We start from the raw sequence: 21,713 nt of genomic DNA on the forward strand, positions 1-21,713 counted from the left end.
CAGTCTTGGGCAAATCACTCTCTCAGCCTCAGAGGAAGGCAACAGCAACCCCCCTCTGAACAAATTGCGTCAAGAAAACCCTGTGATAGGTGACCTTAGGGGTCACCATAACTCAGAAATGATTGAAGGCGCACGGCCATAACCACAAACTTCAGCCACAAAGGTTCTTAGAGCGGCTTACAAATGGTTAGTCAGTTCCCTGCCCTCAGGCTTCTAACCTAAAAAAGACCTGACACAAAAGGAGAAGGGAATGGCAGTGGGCAAAGGGACCAAGACCAGCAGATATGTGGCCAGGCTTGCCATAAAGGCACAACAGTATTTAAGGCACCCAATTAGTGATGGCAGCAGTGCAGGCAGGGTGGCCAGACGTCCTCTTTTTCCAGGACATATCCTCCATGTCAACCTTTTTTCTGGGAGGAATTCCAAAACGTCCATTTTGAGCATGAATTTATAATTCTACGAGGGGTTTTTTGTCGTTTCTTTGGGAGGAGAGTCGGGATTTGTTGTTGTTGTTGTTGTTGTTTGTTTTGTTTGATTCTGTCCATCATCCTTCCTTCATTCTCTACTTTGAGCAACTTATGGGGCTGGATATGTTTAGCCCGGAAAAGAGTATTTGAAGAGGGAGTCATACATATTGAGGAGGGATCAAGCTTGTTTTCTGCTGCTCCAGAGAACAGGGTCCGGAGAGATTCCCCCTCAACATTAGGAAGAACTTCTGACTGTAAGGGCTGTGCGACAGTGGAACACACTCCTTCCTCAGAGTGTAGTGGAGTCTCCTTCTTGAGAGGTCTTCAAGCAGAGGCTGGATGGCCATCTGTCACAGGGGGTGCTTTGATTGGGAGTTCCTGCATGGCAGAAGGGGGTTGGACTGGATGGCCCTGGGAGTCTCTTCCCACTCGATTGCTATGGTTCTTCCTCTGGGGTGTCCTCCTTGTCAATGAGGACACCTGGTCTGAACAGGGATGCGCTCTCCCTTCAGGTGCTCCTCGCTCTGCGAAGAAGGGAAAGAGAAAGAGGAGGAGGAAGAGAGGAAGAGGGGAGTGTCTGGGTGAGGAGGCAGCTTCGCTGGGAGCCACAAGGCGGGGCGGCTGCTACCTGTTTCCTCGCTGCCTGAGAAACTCCCCCTTTCCCTCGTTTTTTGTCTGGGTTTTTCGGGCTCCGTGGCCGTGTTCTAGCAGAGCTTATTCCCGACGTTTCCCCCTCTCCCTTTCCTGTCCCTCTCAGCGGGGAATCAAGAGAGAATAAAGAAACCTCCTTCTTTCCGGGCTTCTCTTTATATTAGTGTCTTTCCTTTGGGTTTGGTCGTGCCTTCCATCATTCTGAGGGGCCTCTGTCCTCCTTGTTTCTCGGGGGCCTTGGGCCCAGGGAGGGCACTCCAGGAAGAACAAAGGCAAGAAGACATGATGGAGGGCATGACCCAACAATAACACAAGCTACCCAAGAGGAAATGCCCATGCCTACTGTTTCCTAGCCAGGCTCCACAGGGAGGGCATCTGGGGATGCCTCCTCCTGGGCAGGGAGGGCCGAGGGGAAGAGAGAGGGTGGGGAGAGGGCGCCCTCAAAGCTCCCTCTCTCGCTGCCTCAGTCTCTTCCTGAGGGGGACCAGCCGCCCTCCTTTTTGACTAGGAAGCAGCAGGCGCCGACATTTCCTCTTGGGTACCATGTGCTATTATTGGGTCTTGCCCTGTGGTGTTGCACAGAGAGGAGGGGTGTAAATAAATTATTATTATTATTATTATTATTATTATTATTATTATTATTTCTTCCTGGCGTGTCCTCCCTGGTGCCGTGCCTGGTCCTCCTTTGTGGTGAGGAGGACATTGGGTGGTCAGCCTGAGAAGGCTCCTGAGGGGAGAGGCAAAGGAAGAATTGGATGAAGAGGAGGAAGAAGAATTGGAAGGAGAAGGAAGAATTGGAAGAAGAAGAGGAGGAAAAACTGGAAGAAGAAGAGGAGGAAGAAGAGGAAGAGGCGTGCCCCGAACTCTCCCCTCACTCTCCTCATGTCTCCCTCTCTGTCTCTCTTTCAGGTGGGGCCAGTGGGGCTGGGCTTCGTCTTGCCGCCCCTCTTTCTCCTCCTCCTCCTCCCTCTGTCCTGCTGAGGGGAGCAGCCTGCCTAGTTTGGGGCGGCTCTTGTCCAAGCGGGGAGCCCCTTAGTCTTCCTCCTCTTCCCTCCTGCCTCTGGTGGTCCCCAAGTGGCCTCGCCCCTTCCCCTTGGTTCCCGCCTCTTTCTCTTTCCCTCTCTCTCTCTCTCTCCCTCTCTGCCGCCGCTGCTGCTGGGTGGATGGAAGGGGGAGCGGGCAGGAGGGCAGCCGGGGTCCTCCTCCAGGGCTGCTCCCCGGGCCCTGCCTCTCGCTGCCGCCGGAGCCCCTCGGGCGGGGGAGCATGAAGCACCATGGTGTGGTGCGACCGTGGGGTCCAGATGCTGCTGACCACGGCGGGCGCCTTCGCCGCCTTCAGCCTCATGACCATCGCCATCGGTACCGACTACTGGCTCTACTCCAGCGCCAACATCTGCAACGGCACCAACCTCACCAGCCAGGACGACGCCTCCCAGGCAGCCCAGCCCAGGAAAGTCAAGGGGGACCTCACCCACTCCGGACTCTGGAGGGTCTGCTGCATCGAAGGTAGGCAGACAGGGGCTGGGACAGAGAGACAGACACAAAGAAAGAGAGGGGCTGCGTCCCCACTGGAGGAATAAAGCGGGATCAAACTGGATCACTCCCACCCACCCCAGTGTCCATGCAATACAAAAGAAAAAAGATTTCGGAACAAGTGTCCACAAGTTCTTCCACCGGAGTAAATAGAAAGTCTTCGGGCTGGAAAGAGGGCCAGGATGATGATGAGGATGATAGTGATGATGATGGTGGTGATGCTTTGCAGCCCCCTCCCCTCCCCACCCTGGCCCTGCCCTCCCCTCCAGCTGCAGCCTGACTTGGTCCCTCTGCTCTGGTCCAGGCTCTAGGCGGGAGGATGTGGTTGCCGTGGCAACCGGTGCCTCTCTGATTGCTATGGGAACCGGACATCATCGGGAGGTGATGCTGCTGCTGCTGCTGCTGCGCTGCTGCCCTTTTCTTCCCTGGGCGCCTCCAGCCCTCTCCCGCCTTGTCTCCCTCCCTTCCTCCCTCCCTCTCCCTCTCCCTCTCGGGGGAGACTGGGAGAAAGGCAGAAGGGAGACCTGCCCCCTTCTCTTCTTATTTTTATTTTATTGTTTCAGGATTTTATTGTTTGAGGATGGGAGCACTAGTTTTTTGCACGCGGGAAAGTGGAACTGTCACTTGGTCTGCGAAGTGTGCTGGCCTGACACACACACACACACACACACACACAGCGGGAGCTGTGGTTGCTTTCCTTCTCTAGGGTGACATATCTGGGACTTGAAAAGAAGGGGGGTGTTGTGTGTATTTGTACTGTGTTTTTAGACTGTAAGCCGCTTTGAATCCCAATTTTTGGGGGAAAGGAGGGGTACAATTAAATACAACAACTATTATTATTATCATTGTTATTATTATTATTGGGCCCAGTCTGATAATGGGGTTAGGGTTCCTTGAAAAGGTAGACAACTGCATGGTAAGAAATATAAAGCAATAATTTGAACCTTAGGGGTTATGGAGTGAGCGGATGGATCACTTGGGAACAGGGCTTTCAGAGGGTCCCCCCATCATCTGCCCGGCCAGCATAAATCTCCCCTCTCCTCCACTGCGTACACACCCCACAATTCTGCTGCACAGGGTGAGCAAGTGTGCTGGGCGGCAGAATGTGCTCCCTGGGTGGCATGGTGTGGCGAATTGGGGCCCAAACCATTGCCCAAAGGGGGAACGTGAGAGAGAAGGAAAGGAAGGGAGGAAACATGGGTGTTCTTTCTCTGGATAGCACTTACCAGAGGCGGAGTAAAGGCCTGTAAGTGGGCTCATGCAAAGACAAAGAGCACCCCCCTACCCACTCATTTGCTTTACTGGGGTTGGTTGGGCCCAAGAACCCTGGCCTTCCTCCTCTGCTGGCCAGAAGAAGCAGGGAAGCGCAAGCAAGCCGAGGTTATGGCCACATCTTGGAAGAATTTTCTCTTGCCCAGTTTGGGCAACAGGATGAGTGACCAAGAGAAGGCAGTGAGATGCTCCTTTCAGAATGGCCTGAACTTGCCTTTTGGCCCACTATTGTCTTACCCAGAAGCAAAGTGCAGGCAGATGAAAGGAGGACACATCTTTTTTATATGGTATAATGGGAAGGGAGGGTTGTCTGATGAGGAGCAGCCATCTTCTGCTTTCTTTTCTTTTCTTTTTTTCTTTTGTGTGGCAACAGTCCAGGAAGGTATACCTGCTCATTCCTATTTTCTGTTGCAACAAATGAAGTCTAGATCCTTGAAATTCTCATTCATTTGCCTTCTTTTGTGGGTGGAAAGCAGCAGGCACTTTCTGCCAGCTGAATCTTGAGTGGGAAGAGAAGAAAAAGGGGAGGAGCAGGTGTATATCCCACCTTTCTGTCTAGAATTGGGAGGGTGGGCACCTAAATCTCAGCAGCAGATGGTCAGCAGCATGCAACAGTAGTTCAGAGCTTAATTTTTTTTACTTTTTTGCACTACAACTCCCAGAACCCACTGGTCAGCATGGCCAGTAGCAGTATTGGGTGGGAGGTTCTGGGAGCTGTGATTCAGAAATTAATAGATTTAGTGGGGCCACATTTTGCCTAGCAATGCTGACCTCTGAAGCCATCCTTTGATCGAATGTATGTTTAAGGAGTTTGACATTTCAATGACTTCTGTCCTGCCAGGATCTGCAATCAACTCTGGGGTTAAATTAGAACTTGAAAGGAACTGTCAGCAGTGCTGGACCTCTTTTGGGGACAGGGTGCAGTATCTTGGATCATTCTTTTAAAGTACAGACCACTGACAGTCACTGCTGCCAAGTTTTCTGGCACTGAGATGAACTAGAAGGCAGAGGAGACACTTCTGACAAGGAAGTACATGGGGTACTGAGAAAATATGGCAGGACAAACCCTGTGAGCCCCATAGAAGGGAAGCAGTGTCTTCTGGCCAAATTCCTGACCCAGACACCTGGTTCTCTGGCAGATAAATCCATCACAGGAAGTGCTCTGTACACATCCCTCTGAAAGAGTCACCCGGGTCCTCAGCAGCCCTTGTTCCAACTTGCACTGGTTAGTATTCCTCCCATGTTAAGAGAGTCAATAGAGACTCTGTGATGATGACAGACAAGAGAGAAGCTTGGAGGGGGAAAGCTGTTGACTTTTTGCTTCACTTTGGCTTCTCGGGTGGAGGCAAATGTGTATGCCGGGGGGGGGGGGAGGCGTTTTTTTCTTTCCACACTAATGCACTTGGCATATCAGCTTCAGTGCACCTAATTCAATCATCACAACTTAGCACACACAAACTTTGTGAACCAGGTTTTGGAGCTTATTCTAAATGACAGTTGGTGCGGAAGTAGCACAAATAAACCCAGGAATAGTTCAGAGACCTTCTTTTATTTCAGGAGGAGGTTGTAACATTTCAGAACCTGTGTATTAAAAGCCTCTTGTGTTTTGTAATGGTTGAGAAGCAGGGTTAAATATATTGACTTAGCAGTAAATGTCACTTCTTTCAATAGGAGTCTCACCTGAGCAAGTATGCACAGGACTGTAGCCTTAATGTAAAGGAGAAATTATTATTATTCAGGTCACACAGACCTGGCTGCCCATCATTTATTCAAGAATACTATACATGTGTTTTGATTAAAGGTAGAGATGGGTGAATTCCCCCTGACTCACATCATCTTTAACCCTGTTTTCCCAAGATATCTTCAAGAATTTTTCCCAAGAGAACTCAGAGGAAGAGCAAGCCCAGGGGAACTCACTCCCAGACAGTGTCTTCCTTCACTAAACAGCAGGGAAGGCTCATCTGGAGTGATTTAGCAGAAGAGATGTAATCCCAAAGACATTCTTCTACTACATCAGTTGCCATTAGGGATAAGAATTTTTTGTGCTGCTGGGTCTTCTCCATTCCCCAAATTTATCCTGGCAAAGGGTGTATCAGGGAGAATGGTGTTCTGCAATAACAAGGGGCTCCTTCCAGTGTCACATAGGAGGCACTGGAAATGTTATCCTATAGGCTCTACTGTGACCTCCAAAGGAGCCCCTTGTCATTGCAGAACACCATCCTCCCTGATTCACCCTTTGTCAGAATAAATTTTGGGAGTGTAGGAGTTCCAGTGGGAGGGAAGACCACTGATAGCAAGGACATTTGGGATTAAGAGTTTAGAAATAGACACACACATCAGGTTTGAAAGCACTGATTACTTATGAGCCAAATGTTCCAAAGTCTGGGCATCTTTTGTAGCCATCACAATTTACTGTACTCAGGGCCTGAACAGACAGGCCAAAATAAAGTTGCTTTGGGTCACTTTGGAGGTATGTTGTTTAAATGACACACACATTTTTAGAGACCAGAAGCTGCGCCAAAGCTGCGCTCCAATCCTTAGGACTGGAACATGGCTTTGGCACGGCTTCCAGCCTCTTAGGACACATGCAGCATTTAAACAGCATACCTCCAAAGTGACCCAAAGCAGCATTATTTTGGCCTGTCTGTTCAGGCTCTCAGTTCAGAATGGCTCATTGGTTGCAGAAGACAGAAGGGTAGGGGTGGGGTGTTATTTCCAAATAGCTGATTCTCAACGTGGTGACATCACTCATTTACAGGATAAATGGAATATTAATTTAGATAGCCATAGATTTTTTTAAAAAGTGAATGCCTAATGTTAAATCTCGAGGAACCAGATGTCTGGATATTATTTATTTATATGCTGCTTTCTCCTAAACTGGACCCAAGGCGGCTCACAAATGATTCATATTTATTAAGTTCTAGAAAATATGGAGCTGATGTTGTGTGATGCTGAGCTTCTTCTTCTTTTTTTTTTAAAAGGTGTTCTCAATAAACCCTCAATAGCAATGGAAAGAAGCCCCATCTTTTTTTGTGGAATCTCAGAATCTCAGGAGCTTTCCTTCAGCTTAATGTCATATTTATTTAACAAATAACTGGAATTGCTCAGTATGCTTTGCAGGACTAGTTTCTGCGTCTCTGGTGCAAAACCCCAGGTGTTTTAATAGTAAAATTACAAGTCATTCCATAGAGACCAGGTTTATCTTGATCTTGGATGGCTGTGAACCAGCAGTGCTAAGTGACACCTGGTTTCACTGAATTTCAGCTGGAATGACTCCATCACAGGTAAGAGATTCTAGGGAACAAAGATAGGGTAAATATAAGTTCTAGAGAAGCAGCTCTGCAGAACCTAGAAGAACTTCCAAAGAAGCCATATAATTATGTGACAGAGGGTCTAACAGGATATGATAGTGGCATATCCTGTATGGTATTCAGATGAATGCAGTACAGCAGGGGTAGGCAACCGTTTTGAGCCGGGGGCTGGGTTGCTGTCCCTCAGACAACTGGGGGGGGGGGCAAAGCCAAAAAATAAATAATTAAATATTTTTTAAAAAAATTAAATAAATAAATAAACCGGGACAAATGTAGGACAACATTTTCAAATGGTGGACACTTTTTTTAAAAAAGTGGAGGACAAGCAAAAAAATTTGCTGATTTTTAAAAAAATGTTAATATAAATGCATGTTTCTGAGGCGTCTATAGACAATTGCCCCCCCTTGCCCCTGCGCGAGAGAGGCCAAAGGCCCCGGCGGCAATCGGTGGCAGGACCAGGCTGGGGCCGGTCCCAAGGCCTCGCCGGGCTGCATCCGGCCCGCGGGCTGCAGGTTGCCTACCCCTGCAGTACAGTATTTACGTAAAGTTCATATTTCTTGGCCTTTTGGCTAAGATAAAGGGTGTGTGTAGTGTGTAAAGCTCATATTTCAGAAGGAAAATGGACAGCCATGTTTTAGAAGCATGACCTAGTCAGAATTTCTGCCTTCTCCACTATTGATCCTCAGGTGATGGGTAGCTGATTATGGGGCTCGACAGACCACCCCTTTGGAGTGGCAACCTGCCACCCCTTTTAGTGCCAGATCTGCAACTGCATGATGCAGCCCCAATCTGGCACTTTACCAGTGCTAAAAGGAACTGCAAAATGCTGCTCCTTTTAGCGCCAGCAAAAAGGAGCCCTTGCCGCTGCTTTTCAATGCTCCTTTGGTGCAGCGTGTCTCAATGCTGCACCAAAGGAGTGCCATGACACCCCCGCTGTGTGGTTGGGCGCACAGTGTGATGGCACCATTGGGCCATGTGACATGCGAATGTCACACCCCCACTCTGCCCCAAGGTCGGTGTTAAGTGCTGGTCTGTTTAGCCCGTAAGTCTCTGAGATATCTGAATCACTTCTTGGTTTGGAGCCTAGCAAACTCACCTTTCATCCTCAAATAGGCCTCCTCCCATATGAGCCTGCCAGAAATTTGAGGTCTTCAGAGGAGGCCCTGTTGTGCACCCAAACACCTTGTGAGGTTAGGGTGGTGGGTACATATGATAGGATTTTCTCTGTAGCAGCAACTCTACTGTGGAACTTCCTCCTAAGAGGTTAGGCTGGCCCATCTCTCTTAAGCTTCCATGGGCAGCCAAAAATGCTGTTCCACATAGCATTCAATGTCTGAAACTGTTTTAAAACTGGATTTTAGGATTGTTTTTAAACTGCTTTTAGGTGTTTTAAAATAATATTTTAATTTGCTTTAAAAATTAATCTTTGTATTGTTTTAATTGGTTTTCATTTGCCATTGTGGGACAGGAGGTGATACAGAAATATTTAAAAGAAATAAATTAAATATAATTCTGCAGTGCTGTGTATCAAACTTAGGATCCAAAAGATTTGAGGACCTGGGATCTCCTAGGCAGATGATCCTAATTCATACTATTTAAGAGTCATTACTTGCAGAGAGTGGCTAGGAAATTAAATCACAGATTCTGCAGCCTCAGTCTCCTGGTCTTGAATATGTGCCCTTCTAAAACACAGGCAGCTTGTGCCCTTTTAAATTGTAACAATTGCAGTGAAAGCAAACTGCAAATATGATTTCAAGTTCTGTTTCCATATGTCTCTCTGGGTGAGTATGTGTGCACGCACATGTGTGTGCCTTCAAGTTATTTCTGCAAATCTACAGCGCTATATTATTATTATTATTATTATTATTATTATTAATAAATTTCTAGCATTATGACCAAGAGGTGAACCTGTCATGGGTTTTTATTGGCAAGATTTGTTTGGATGGGTTTGCCATTGCCTTAATTTGAGGTTGAGAGAGAGTGACTTTTCCAAGACTACCGGGGGGGGGGGGGTCATGGCTGAATGGGAATTTGAACCTTTGTCTGCTGGTGTCCTAGTTGAAAACTCAAACCACAACACTGGCTCACAGGATGTGTCCATTGGACTACATATTTTCCAAAATGACTTATTATATTGTGAGTAACCAACATTTAATAAATTAAAAAAATAAATAAATTATCCTTTCAGTGAAATAGCAATGGATAAAGAATTGTTGTATGGTTTAAACGGTGATGTGGTATTATTTTTTTAAGGTCTTATGGAATATGTTACCTATTTGCTGTGTGTTTGTATATAATATTTAAACATATTACACTTAATAGTGCAAATGTTATTGAAAAGTCTTTCAGTACTGGAGCTCTTTCATAAATGTGTATTTAGAACTCAGATTTCTCAAACACTAGATGGTTATTAAATTATGCATTTGAGAGCTACTTTCCACATATCTGTGATTTTGTCTGTAGGAGCTGTTAGTCTTTTAGCCTTGTCCTAATTGTATTTACTCAGAAGTAAGATCTTTTTACTGTAATGGAACTAGCTGTTGAGTTTGTATGTTTAGAATTGTAAAATGCATCTAAAAGATAAAGAAAATATGATTTAAAGTCTGCGAACTTCTCAGACTGCATGGTAAATTGATTTGAATAAGAGCAGGAAATGTGAGTTCGTTTCAGGACAACTGACATGTTGTGTTTAAGTGCTTCTTAACCTCATTTATAAAATATTGGTTTGAAAACTGTTGCATAAAATTGAAGAAGGAGTCCCAAATGTTTTACTAAGAGTGATACCACATTACTATAAAATTCTAATTTTGTTTTCTAACATCTAATGTGCTGGTTTTTACTCAGGCATAAACAATTAAATCAGAATGATAGCCACATTTACTTGCTGTTCAGGTTGAATTGGAAGCTCTGCATCAAATAGCACACCACAGTTAATGTTGTAAAGATTAACTACACCCTCTTTTCAATACATCATTTGTCTACTTTCTGTCTGCCTTTGATACCCAGTATTGGGGAGCGGGACGCCCCCCCCCCCCCAGAAATAAAAAAGAGAATAATTTTTTCATGGTAAACTATTTTTATTTATACGGTAATTTCACAGTGATGTTTCTTTCAGTAATGAATCAGAAGGTATTCACTGCTGTCATTTCTTGCACTAAACATAATCACTTCATAAGTGAGTAACCAACATTTAATAAATTATTCTCTCAGTTAGTGAAATAGCAAAGAATAAAGACTATGCGGTATGAAGTAATTACAGCAGTAAGAAAGGTATTCCAAAAGTGAAGGATGTGATGTGACATTTCATCAGATAGTTCATCAGAGCTACCAAAATGTGGGCACCAGAGCAGAGAAACACTGGAATAGTTTCCTTAATCTCGCTGGTTTCATCCAAAACACGCTACTGCTATTAAAACAATGAATGTAATTTAGATCACATATTGGCCCCCAGATCTGCTTCTTAGCTAATGCTACCTTTTACTGGATTACAAACTCACCTCTACCTTAAAGGATGTTTTAGGAAAGAAGTAAAAGTAACTGACAAAAATACTGTCCATGCTGTGCCCAGATGCAGTGTGATCTTATGTATTTTCTTCAGTAGCTTCTCACGAACTTTTGCATCCGCAGAGTGGATGTCATTCTAACTTGCTGTATTCATCACTATTGATTTGGGAGGAGGCAAATGCAGGTACAGTGGGCTGTGTGTGGTCCCTTAGAGGCTGTTCAGACTCGCCGTTTAGGCTGGCTTGGGGGCAGAGTCAGGGCCCGCAGGGCAGTGTGATACTCTGCATCGCACTGCACAGTGTGGCACAGCACCGAAGGAGCACCCCCAAGACGTACCTATCGCACCCTCTGCAGGGCACAGAAAGGAGATACTTTTTGAAGCTCCTTTTTGCACCCTACAAAGGCCAGATTGGGGCCACAGCATGTGGTTGCCATGGCCCCGATCTGTCTGTACAGCCCCTTAGTTAGTGACAATTGGACCTCTCCTGGCTGCTTCCCAATATCTTTGACATACTTGGTAATTCCTTTGTTAAACAGTGTGTTCTAGTAACAGAAGCAAGACAGTTTTGATTAGAAAAAAACAAAACTTTGCAATTTGAATTTCTCTCTGAAATTAGCTATGTGTTTATGCTAAATCAGATGAGAAATTAAAATCTAGTAAAATACCCTAAAGAAGTGGTCCCCAAACCTTTTTGGTTACCTCCCTCTTTAATCTTAGGCGACAACCACATGCGTATTTCTCAGTATTAGGTCTATTGTTCTACTGCAAATTCAAGACAACCAGTCTTGGTTGCTGCTTCCTTTGGACCCAGTCACTCCTGAGAGCAGCAACCGAGCAGCTGGCTGAACAGCAAGTGAGAAGCCTCTCACCTATGGATGATATCAACAACAGAAATTGGAAGTATAATCCAGTGTCATCCTGAACGGAATCATGCGTATTCACGTTATTGTGCGAAAGGTTACCACACACGATCGCTGGCAGTCCGAACGCACTCCGAACACAATCACGCATGAATCCACAGTTCAGTAAATTCGGTGAACTAGCAAAGTCACAAACCCTATTCCTAGGCAACTTCGCACTCAATGCGCTGTTGTTTGGTGTGATGTACATGCCCCTTTGGTCCTGTTTCCCTCCCCCCAATCTGGAAGGGGAGGTTTCCCATGAAGCCACTCTGCAATTCCGCTTCAATTTTGCTTCCGCATGTCCTTCAGCATTGCTGAGGGGGGGGGGGGCTGCTGCCTGCTAATTAAGGGGCATGGACTGGGAGCTATTGGATAACCATTCTATTCATGTTTTAACATGACAAGAGTGAATATATGCTCGTTTTAACGTGAATAGAGTATGTTCTTTCAACCATTCTTCCCGCTCCCCCTCCAACCTCTTTTTTAATTGTAGTGTTCCTTGATTCCTCTCTCTCACTCACCTAAATATGCTATGCTCCAGTCATCTGGAGTCTCACTGAGCATGCGCAAGGGTGCTAATTCAAAATTAAGAACCCACCCGATGTGATGTTTTACTTTGCACAGAATCTGGGTCACGTTCGGGGAAGCCGTTACAGCGAATTTAAGGTGTGATAAGTAATCATGTAATTGCACGCATTTTTGAATTGACCTCGCTATCTTCTCTTTCAAATTTGAGAACCTCCCGTCCCGTTTGATAAACTCCTATGCCACCCCTCCAACAAAGGCCAGTGTGGGCAAGAAGCCTCTTGGTTATTGCTCAGCCAGCTGCTCAGTTGCTGCTCCAGAGGTGATCGTGCAAAAGGAGAAGCTTATCCCTGGTGAGGAAGGACTCTCAATCCTTCTTCACTGGAGTGGAAAGTGATGCAGTCAGTGTGTGTGTAGGGGGTTTATAGAAGACACATGTTCTGGACTGGAGACTGGTGTGGACAGGGAAAGGGAGAGATTTTAACTATGTGAGCTGCTCCAAAATGAAGGAGTCTTTCCAAGAACTGAACCCAGATATTCCTCCCTCTCCTTCTCCAGAGACATATCTTCCCCACACAGTTTCATGTTTTCTCCATACATAGAACAAGCATTATTTCTTCTATTGCCTCTTCTCTCAGCCTATCTGATGAAAGAAAGCAGCAGAGAAGCTCCAATCTGCCAGCCAAGTCCCAATAAGGCTCACAGAGCTTAACCAGGGTCCCAAATGTCAAAGCTCCTTTTTAGCTCTGCTTTTTCCCTGCTGCCAGGTGCTCTAATACCTAGCTCCAGTCAGTTTGTTACAAAATGGTGCTGCTCCAAGCCATAGAAACAATTGCTTAGCTGGAATAAAAACTCCAGTCCTTCCAGGAGTTTCACAACTGGCACCACCAGTGAAAGCTGTGGTTAAGGGAGTGAGCTCATGGTAAAGAGCAGGAAACGCACCACATAAAAAGATCAGTGAGGACCCAGAAAAGAAATTTTGTGAAACCTGCATCACCATGGTACTAAAGGCTGATGTTTCCCTTGTCTTTCTTGCACACTAATATTTTGACTGGAGTCCGCACCACCCTATTTTCCTTCACCACCACCCCTGCTGCCCCCTTTCTCCTCACTGCCCCCCTGGATCTTTCCACCGCGGGGATCATACTGCCCACTTTGGGAATCACTGCCCTAAAGGCACCTGATAACCAGGTCGTGTTGGCAATAATAATAATAATAATAATAATAATAATAATAATAATAATAATACTGTTTATTTATAGCCCGCTTTTCCAAAGAGATCAATATTTATATATATATATCAGGAGAGGCAATTGGCAAAACACCTGTTGAGTATTCTTTGGCTAAGAAAACCTATGAAATTCACAAGTTCACCATAAGTTGATTGGCAGCTTGCAAGCATATGTACACACAGAAAGAATGGATTTTATTCCAGCTAAGCAATTGCTCCCACCTGTTCTTTTACATTTGCAGTTGAATTAAACATAATAATTTACAGTTGGAAAGCAGCTCATGCATGCATTGGAAAATGTTTAGTAACACAGCAAAAATATGTGCAGCAGTAATTTAAAAAGCAAGTGACAGGACAAAGCAACATGATAAAATCATGGAACCCTGTTGTATGTTTCTAAAATCTGACACACTGCCAAATTAACCAAGTAACATAATGGCCATTTGCTTTTCACTTGGTTTAAACCAAATGACTAAAAAAATAGCATTTTTTAAAAAAAGATCATTCATATATATATATATATATATATATATATATATATATATAAAGTCTGGCTGTTATTGCTATTTTCTAACGCACTTACTAGAACAATAATGAATGTTTGAATCTAAACATTTTAACTTTAACTGTTTATTAGCATTGTTTAGTTTTCATTGTTAGACCAATATCCAGTGTTAGTTGCTTCTTTTTTAATCATTTTGTTTTATAGTGCAAGAAATGCCATTCAGAAACAAATAATAGAATCATAGAATTGAAGAGTTGGAAAAGACCACAAGGGCCATCCAGTCCAACCCCCTGCCATACTTTTTAGGTTTAGAACAATTATTTAAGCTAGTGGCCATAACATCTGAATTGCATTTTGCTACTTACTGTAATTTTTTTATTTAGTCCTATGTTGGTGTAACCCTACACATTAATGCAAAAAACAAAACAAAAACCTTGGTTAAACAAGGTTTTTTTTAAAAAAAATTTTTGTTCCCAACTCCACCAAACATACATAGGTACATACATATCAGCTTACACTTAGCAATGCATATTCTTACTAAATAGCTATAAAAATAATTGCAGGGATTTGATGCTGTTTTAACTGTCATGGCTCCATCTTGCATGAAAGAACTCTAGTTTACTTCATCTGGACTACAGCACTACTAGAGAGCTTTAGTAAAGAATACCACAAACAAACAACAAATTCCAGGATTCTTTAGGCTAGAGCCATGGCAGCTACAGTGCTAGCTACACTATAAGAATCAGTGGTTGCTTTTCATTTATCAGAACAGAAAGCCTGGCTGTAATTCAAAAGTCTGTCCATGTCTTGTGAATTGCTATTTGTTTATGTTGAAAATAAGTACTGTAGTTTAAATGAATTAGTGTACAGAGTATTAGCCAAGTTGTGATATGTTTTGGTTCTCATGAGGTAATACCAGAATAATGATGAAATGTTGATGGCCCCCTAAACTGCTGAACTTAACGAACACAAATAGAGAGTTGATAACCACCATTGTTTGAGTGATAACACTGGCACACAGGTGCATGTTTGGCTTGATGTGGCCTGGCAGTTCTTGTGTGCGTATGAGTAATTACTGCTATGAGGGAGCAAGGTAGGTATTGGCATAACATTCTGCTTCCACAGATGTTCTAGTTAACTGAAAGTAATTGCTTGAACAAATATTTGTGACAAGCTAATGAAATGGAATTAGCAGTAAAGGTGATGCCATCAAAGCAAGCTTTTGGATTTGATTAGCCAAATAAATTCTGGAAACTAACTCAGCCCTTGTGAATATAAACTTATGAGTGCTTATAAGACTATCTACAAAAGCAGTTGAAATAAAAGTCTGTTTTTAGCTAGATGGTATAAGCAGTTTGGTCTTTTAAGTGCTATTTATTTCTTACATTTACATTCTGCTTTTCTGCTGAAGAATTCCAAGTTGTTTCTCCCCACATCTACCCATTATGTTCTCTTAAGGGCTTGACAGATTGCCCCAAAGGGGTGGCCTGCAGCTGCCCCTTTCCTAGCTGGATTGGGGCCACAGCAACCTCACTCCACGGGTCCAATCCCACCTTTTGAGGGTGCCATAGCCGTGGTGGCGTGGCTATATGGTGCTCCTTCAGTGCTGTGTTATCTGGACACAGCACCAGAGGCACACCGTGATGCCATGTGCCATCTGGAGTGGCACGTGGCATCAGGGCACCCTGGGCGGCAGAGTCAGGTGTGTGTCATGAGGACGCTACACCCCAACTCTGCCCCCAGGCTGTTCTTTCAGGCCAGTCTGTAAAGGGCCTTAACAACCTTCTGGGATTGGTTAGACTAAGAAACAACGTGTGGATTCCTGTTGGTTAGTCCCAACTAGAGTAATCACTGTACCACAGTGGCATTATGGGAACAAAGGGTACATTATCATAGTAGGACTGCAATTTGACAGAGTATATATGATTTAACAGTGAATGGATTTTAAAAGTCCTTTCCATCTTTGTTTGCATAGTAATTTGACCTTAGATTCAGTCTTTGAAGAAGAGAACTTCATTTAAACACTTGAAAACTATGCTTTCAGTCTGGAATTCTAGGCAGCTGTATATGTATGTACAGTCATTACTGAAGAGTAGCATAGCATAATGGTTTGAGTGTTGGACTATGACTCTGGAAACCAGGGTTTAATTCCCAGCTCGGCCATGAAACCCACTGGGTGACCTTAGGCAAGTCATATGCTCTCAGCCTCTGGAAAAGGCAATGGGAAACCTCCTCTGAACACCTCTTGCCAAGAAAACCCCATGTTAGGGTCACCATAAATTGGAAGTGACTTGAAGGCACACTACACACACACATTTGTCAAATTTCCCTCCATTGGTATATTTAGGTTTTGCTCAATTTATATTCAGAAAATGAATATAAACGGAGCCCTGCAGTTTCTCATCTGGCTTTTAAACCTCTACTTTTAAGGCCCATGTTTAAAAAAAGCATCCACAGTAATGTACTATTGGAATGGGGTAACTCATAAAAAAAAATCTTCCTTGAGTTCATAATGAACAATGATGTTGTAGAACCATGGTGGACTAGTAGGCTAGTGTAGTGAACTGCTAATGTAGTACATTATGGCATCATCTGTTACCACCATCTCCAGACCAGTCCTGTTCCCTCTGAGTTTATCTACAATCCCCACAGAAACTGGAGAAGAAGTGAATTTTCCCAGAAATAACATACTGTTACAATCTATCCCTGTTAAAATCTTGGTCTTGAGTGGGCAAAACCTATTAATTTTACTTAATACCTGATCCTAATAGAGATGAAAATGGCTAGAACGGTGGACTTTCCTTAGGGAGGTGGTATAGAGATTGTCATGATAAGGGACTACCATTCCAAATTTATCACCACACCACTGATTATGAGATGAGTCCACAAGTTGTGGCAGAGTTCATAACAGGTTTCCCTATAGCTCTCCTTGCTAGCTCCTCCTCATTCCAAAGCAAATTTAGAGCTTGTACAGACTGGCATTTTGTGCCAACCTGCAGGTGAACTGGTTAGTGCTCAGGTAGGACTGAACGTTTACACACTCAAAGCCCTACTATCGCCGCTTGGCTGCCACCATGGCACGCACCCATCCAGATGGCATGCGCCATGATGATGTCCCTCGTGCACAGCACCCAAACAGCGCTGCGCACAAGAGACATCATAGCACCACGCCAGATAGAAGCAGTGTTTTGTGGCTCCTTTTTACACTGGGTTGGGGGCATGGCATGTGGTTGCATCCAAACGGTGCTGCACACAAGGGGCATCGTAACACCACACCAGATAGGAACCGTGTTTTGTGGCTCCTTTTTACACTGAGTTGGGGACGTGGTGTGTGGTTGCATCCAAACGGCGCTGCGCACAAGGGGCATCGTAACACCACACCAGATAGGAGCCATGTTTTGTGGCTCCTTTTTACACTGAGTTGGGGACATGGTGCGTGGTTGCATCCAAACGGTGCTGCATATGAGGGGCATCATAACGCCGAACCAGGGCACTTATGGTTCTCCTTGTACAGCACAAATAGGAACCGGGTTTCGTGGCTCCTTTTTACACCGAGTTGGCGTGGCGTGGTTGCCACATCTCCAACCCAGCACTTCCAGGGGCGGCATAGAGCCACCCCTGTTGGGCTGTCTGTACAGCCCCTTAATCACCTGAAAGTGGAACCTGTGGCAGGTAGAACTGGCTTATGGTGATGGATCTCTTTTTTTTTAAATGATGCACAGGAATGCATTGGAATTGTTGTTTCCAGAGTCTTTTGACTGACAAACTTGGCCTGGAAGCTTTGGAAAATACAGTTTTCAGGCATCAGAGAATCCAAACTTCCAAGATCAACAGAGAGAGAACTCAGTCCACAAGACAGAATGGATTTCAAGGGGACTTAGTCCAGTCCTCTGTGGTTTTCCAGACAGCCACACTACTTCCAGGCAACATTAAACAGTGTTTTCCTAGCTTTTGCATAGGTTTTTCCATTTTAAAAGCTTGAACCACCTCCCCTAAGGCTTAATTATTGTCAGTACAAGCAAGAAGAAAGACTAGGGGGTTGTTCTCACTAGGTGAAACCCCGCGTTCTGAATCGAATCCAAGGAGTGGCGTTCCTATTAGGATCCGATTTAAACCTAGAACGGTTCTAGAGCAACCCGCAATCGTCTCCACTACAAATCGAATTGTAGAGCGGAATAAAATTTTGATTCGAGTTTTCCTCATTTAACGCGTGTTAAAAAAACACTAGGGTCTGACCTACGTTTTTCCATTGATTCGATTTAGGAACCGGAGCATTTAAATAGGAACGACAGCCTTTGAAATTGTGTTAGATGAATGGGAGGAGCGGAGTGCGATGGGGCTGTCCTTGGGGGAGTTGCCCTTTCTGTCCCCATCCGTCTGGCTGTCGCCATTTTTGCTTCCCTCACCCCTTTGTCCGCTGTGGTCTTTCAATAAGAGATAAGGATTATTTTTATTTTTTATTTTAATGGTTTACAGGCGCTTAATCTCTTCAGCGCTTTAAGCGCCTGAAGTCCCGGCTGCTCAAGCGCCTGCATCTGCCAAAGGAGTACAAGGCTTCCCCCGGTGGATTGCAACCTCCCCTCTGTGTGGGGAGAGCCCATTTCTAACGGAGGAGAGGCAGGAAGGGAAGGCTCCTCTCAAAGAGGCATTCCCTGCCCGCTTGGGCACTGATCTCGCCCAGGCAGGGAAGGGAAGGCTCCTCGCGAGGAGGCATCTGATCTCGCCCAGGCAAGGAAGGGCTCTGATCAATGGGGGGGGGGGGGGGAATAGAGCCTTTCTCCCTCTCTTTCTCAAACGGAATCTGCCTTCTCCTCCAACCCTGGAAAGAGAATCTTTGGGAAGAGTGCTCCCTCCCTGCTTTTCCAGCAGCCTCCTTCATTGATCTCTGTGCTCTCTGAAGGGATTCTCCCTGGCTGTCTTGGGAGACAGGATGCTGCCCTCCAAAACCTATCCCATAGTTCCTCTGGAAAGAGCTTCGCTTTTTGCCAGAAGCCTCCTTCATTGATCTCTGTGCTCTCTGAAGGGATTCTCCCTGGCTGTCTTGGGAGACAGGATGCTGCCCTCCAAAACCTATCCCATAGTTCCTCTGGAAAGAGCTTCGCTTTTTGCCAGAAGCCTCCTTCATTGATCTCTGTGCTCTCTGAAGGGATTCTCCCTGGCTGTCTTGGGAGACAGGATGCTGCCCTCCAAAACCTATCCCATAGTTCCTCTGGAAAGAGCTTCGCTTTTTGCCAGAAGCCTCTCCCATTGATCTCTGTGCTCTCTGAAGGGATTCTCCCTGGCTGTCAATGAAATGGAAACGATGCCAAAAGATAAATCGCTTCCAAATATTCCGGATTAACGTTACGTCATTCTGACGTACTATTGATTGACAGCTCCAAATAAGGTATGGAGGAGAAGAATCGCTTTATTTAAACACCGATTTCATGCCAAGTAGGAACGCTTGCAGGTAAAAACTTCGATTTAAATAACCAGATGGGAACGATGAACAAAGCGATTCGGATAGCGGGATAAGAACAGTGTTATTTTGAATCGATTTTATTAAAAACGTTGTATTTTAAATCGTTTCAAATCTTAAGTGGGAACAACCCCTATGATAGTTATTTTTGGTCCCACACTTTGGCCTTTGGGTCTGTCCACTACTCTTTTTTTCTATGCATAATGTTGATCATTCCATCTGTGCTGGTGTAAGTTATATATCATAAGAGCATTGCTAATATGACAAAATATTCCATATGAAAATCTCAAGAAGGCACTTTGCATACAACCTTCTTCTTCTCCTCTTTTAAATCTGTTACCTTAGGCCACCCCCCAATTTGGTGCTCTCCAGGAATTTTTTAAGCTACTGCACCCATTAGCCTCAGGTTAGGTAACACAGCTAATACCATAGCTACCATCCACAGAAAACCCAGTTAAGAGCTCCAGACAGATGCAGACCAAGTAGCATTCCCCTCCTCTTTCTTTAGGAACATCTTTCAGGGTGACAGAAGTTGTTTCGGACTCAAACTTGAGCCTGAAATCAGACTGGAAATTATTCAGGAATATCTGAAGCTTCTTAGCCACTATGTAGTCAAACATCATGATAAAGATGCTGGAGAGGTGGAGAGATTCGTCTTAGCCCAACCCAACAAGCTCTCTGCCATTTAGACAGAGCTGCTGAACAAGGAATTTTAAATGTTTCTTTTCTTTTCTCTTTTCTCTTTTCCCTTCCCTTCTCCTTTCTTCCTGTCTCTCCCATTTTCTCTCTCTCTCTCTCTTTCACACACACAGAGCCTTCTAATTTCACAATATCCTGGGAGCAGACCACCTTAAATGGCCTCCACCCCTGTAGGAAGGGTGGAGTTTCTTGAGTTCAGATTTAGCAAGGAAATGATTTGGCCCAGCCCCAGAAATTTTCTCATCTTTGTTGAGAAAGGCTGTCAAGACACTTAACTATCCTGTCACAATAAAATAAAATAAAATAAAATAAAATAAAAGGTGAAACATTGTGAAATTTTTCACATTTCTGGACTTTCTGCAAACTAGTGTGGGGAAGCTAGCTGTGTTTACACAGAAATCAACACTTTCAGTTTGGAACAATGTGTTTTACACACATACACAGACCTTTCCATTGCCTGCACAAAAATTAATGGCTTTTTGCATACATATTTTTTTTTCATAAATGCAAAGAATCATTAAAATGCACAAAACCTCTCATAATATTGCCTTGTAGGAAAGGGGGAATCAAATCCTCCATGCTTGAGTGGAAGAGTGGAATAAGCAAAGATTTATATTCTTAGAGGAAAAGAAAAAAAATCCATTGCCATGCCCAGTTTTCTAAGTCCCAGAGAATACTGGCTGCTAGAAGTTTGTCTCCTCTACCCATCTTTTTGTCACTGGCCATCTTTTTATTATTATTTTGATGACTGTTCTGGTTGCTTTAAATAACAATTTGTCTTTATTTAACTTCTTTTAAAAATGACTTGCTCCTGATTTTAAATAGTATTGTTCAATAGTGATTCATCATTGTCTTAGAAACAGGAGCCAAATAAGGTTTGAAAGAAAGGCTAGCGGAAGGCAGCAAAATGTTTCTCTTATGTCTGAGAATTGATGTGTTGTACCTGAAGTATAGCTCTACATCTGGAGAAGGTGGTATTGGTAGGAACAGAAGAATGCCCAGGGATTCTGCTGTTCTCCATAAGAAAAACTAAAATAAATTACTGGATGAATGCATTGGCATGATCAAGTTCCAGGTTCATGGGAATGCATGAACAAAAATTCTTCTGGGCAGGTAATTTTCCTGGAGTTTGGTTCACATGCAAGGTATTTTATTTTGGACTGCTGCTAAAGGTTATGTTAGAACAAACGGTGTTTCGTGTCCCAGTTTTACTACAAGGCATTTACCCAGCCTCCACTTACATCAAGAATAGCAACCACATCTGAGGAGTGCTTGAAAGCATAACTTTTTTGGAGTACAGCTCCTAGAATTCCTCAAGCTGCTGGGGAATTATGATAGTTGTCGCAAAAAAGTAACTTTCCCAAACTCTGGGGAAATTTTCTCAAGTTGTGTTTTGTACCTGGTAGGGTGAAGAAGGCAGGAAAATGCAGAAGTCTTGTGGCAAGGGATACAATAATCATATAATAATTGTTCTCACTTCAGAGTCATTAATGCCTGGAGCAGGACATTCAAGCAACAGTACCTTCAGGTTCAAATAGGATGCCAGTCTTCCCACATTCCCACACTCAGAAGAGAGTGTTTGTTTTTGGTCTTCTTAAACAAGCAGCCCCCAGTGTTCCTCCCTTTTTTCCTAGTAGTCTTTCCTTCCAGGGTC

The 21,713-nt window shown here is 44.3% G+C and overlaps 1 protein-coding gene across 1 annotated transcript in view; it reads left to right on the forward strand.

The window, feature by feature from the left end:
- The first annotated feature begins 2,173 nt into the window (after positions 1-2,173).
- CACNG4 (calcium voltage-gated channel auxiliary subunit gamma 4) overlaps positions 2,174-21,713 on the forward strand; it is a 121,529-nt gene continuing 101,989 nt past the window's right edge. The window contains exon 1 of the mRNA XM_089508149.1: positions 2,174-2,624. Coding sequence (XP_089364275.1) covers positions 2,393-2,624 — 232 coding nt within the window. The 5' untranslated portion in view covers positions 2,174-2,392. The remainder of the gene's footprint in view (positions 2,625-21,713) is intronic.

The sequence above is a fragment of the Sceloporus occidentalis genome, unplaced genomic scaffold (assembly GCF_023333645.1).
Source record: "Sceloporus occidentalis isolate IW3139 unplaced genomic scaffold, rSceOcc1.0.p SCAF_1, whole genome shotgun sequence".
Taxonomy (NCBI): domain Eukaryota; kingdom Metazoa; phylum Chordata; class Lepidosauria; order Squamata; family Phrynosomatidae; genus Sceloporus; species Sceloporus occidentalis.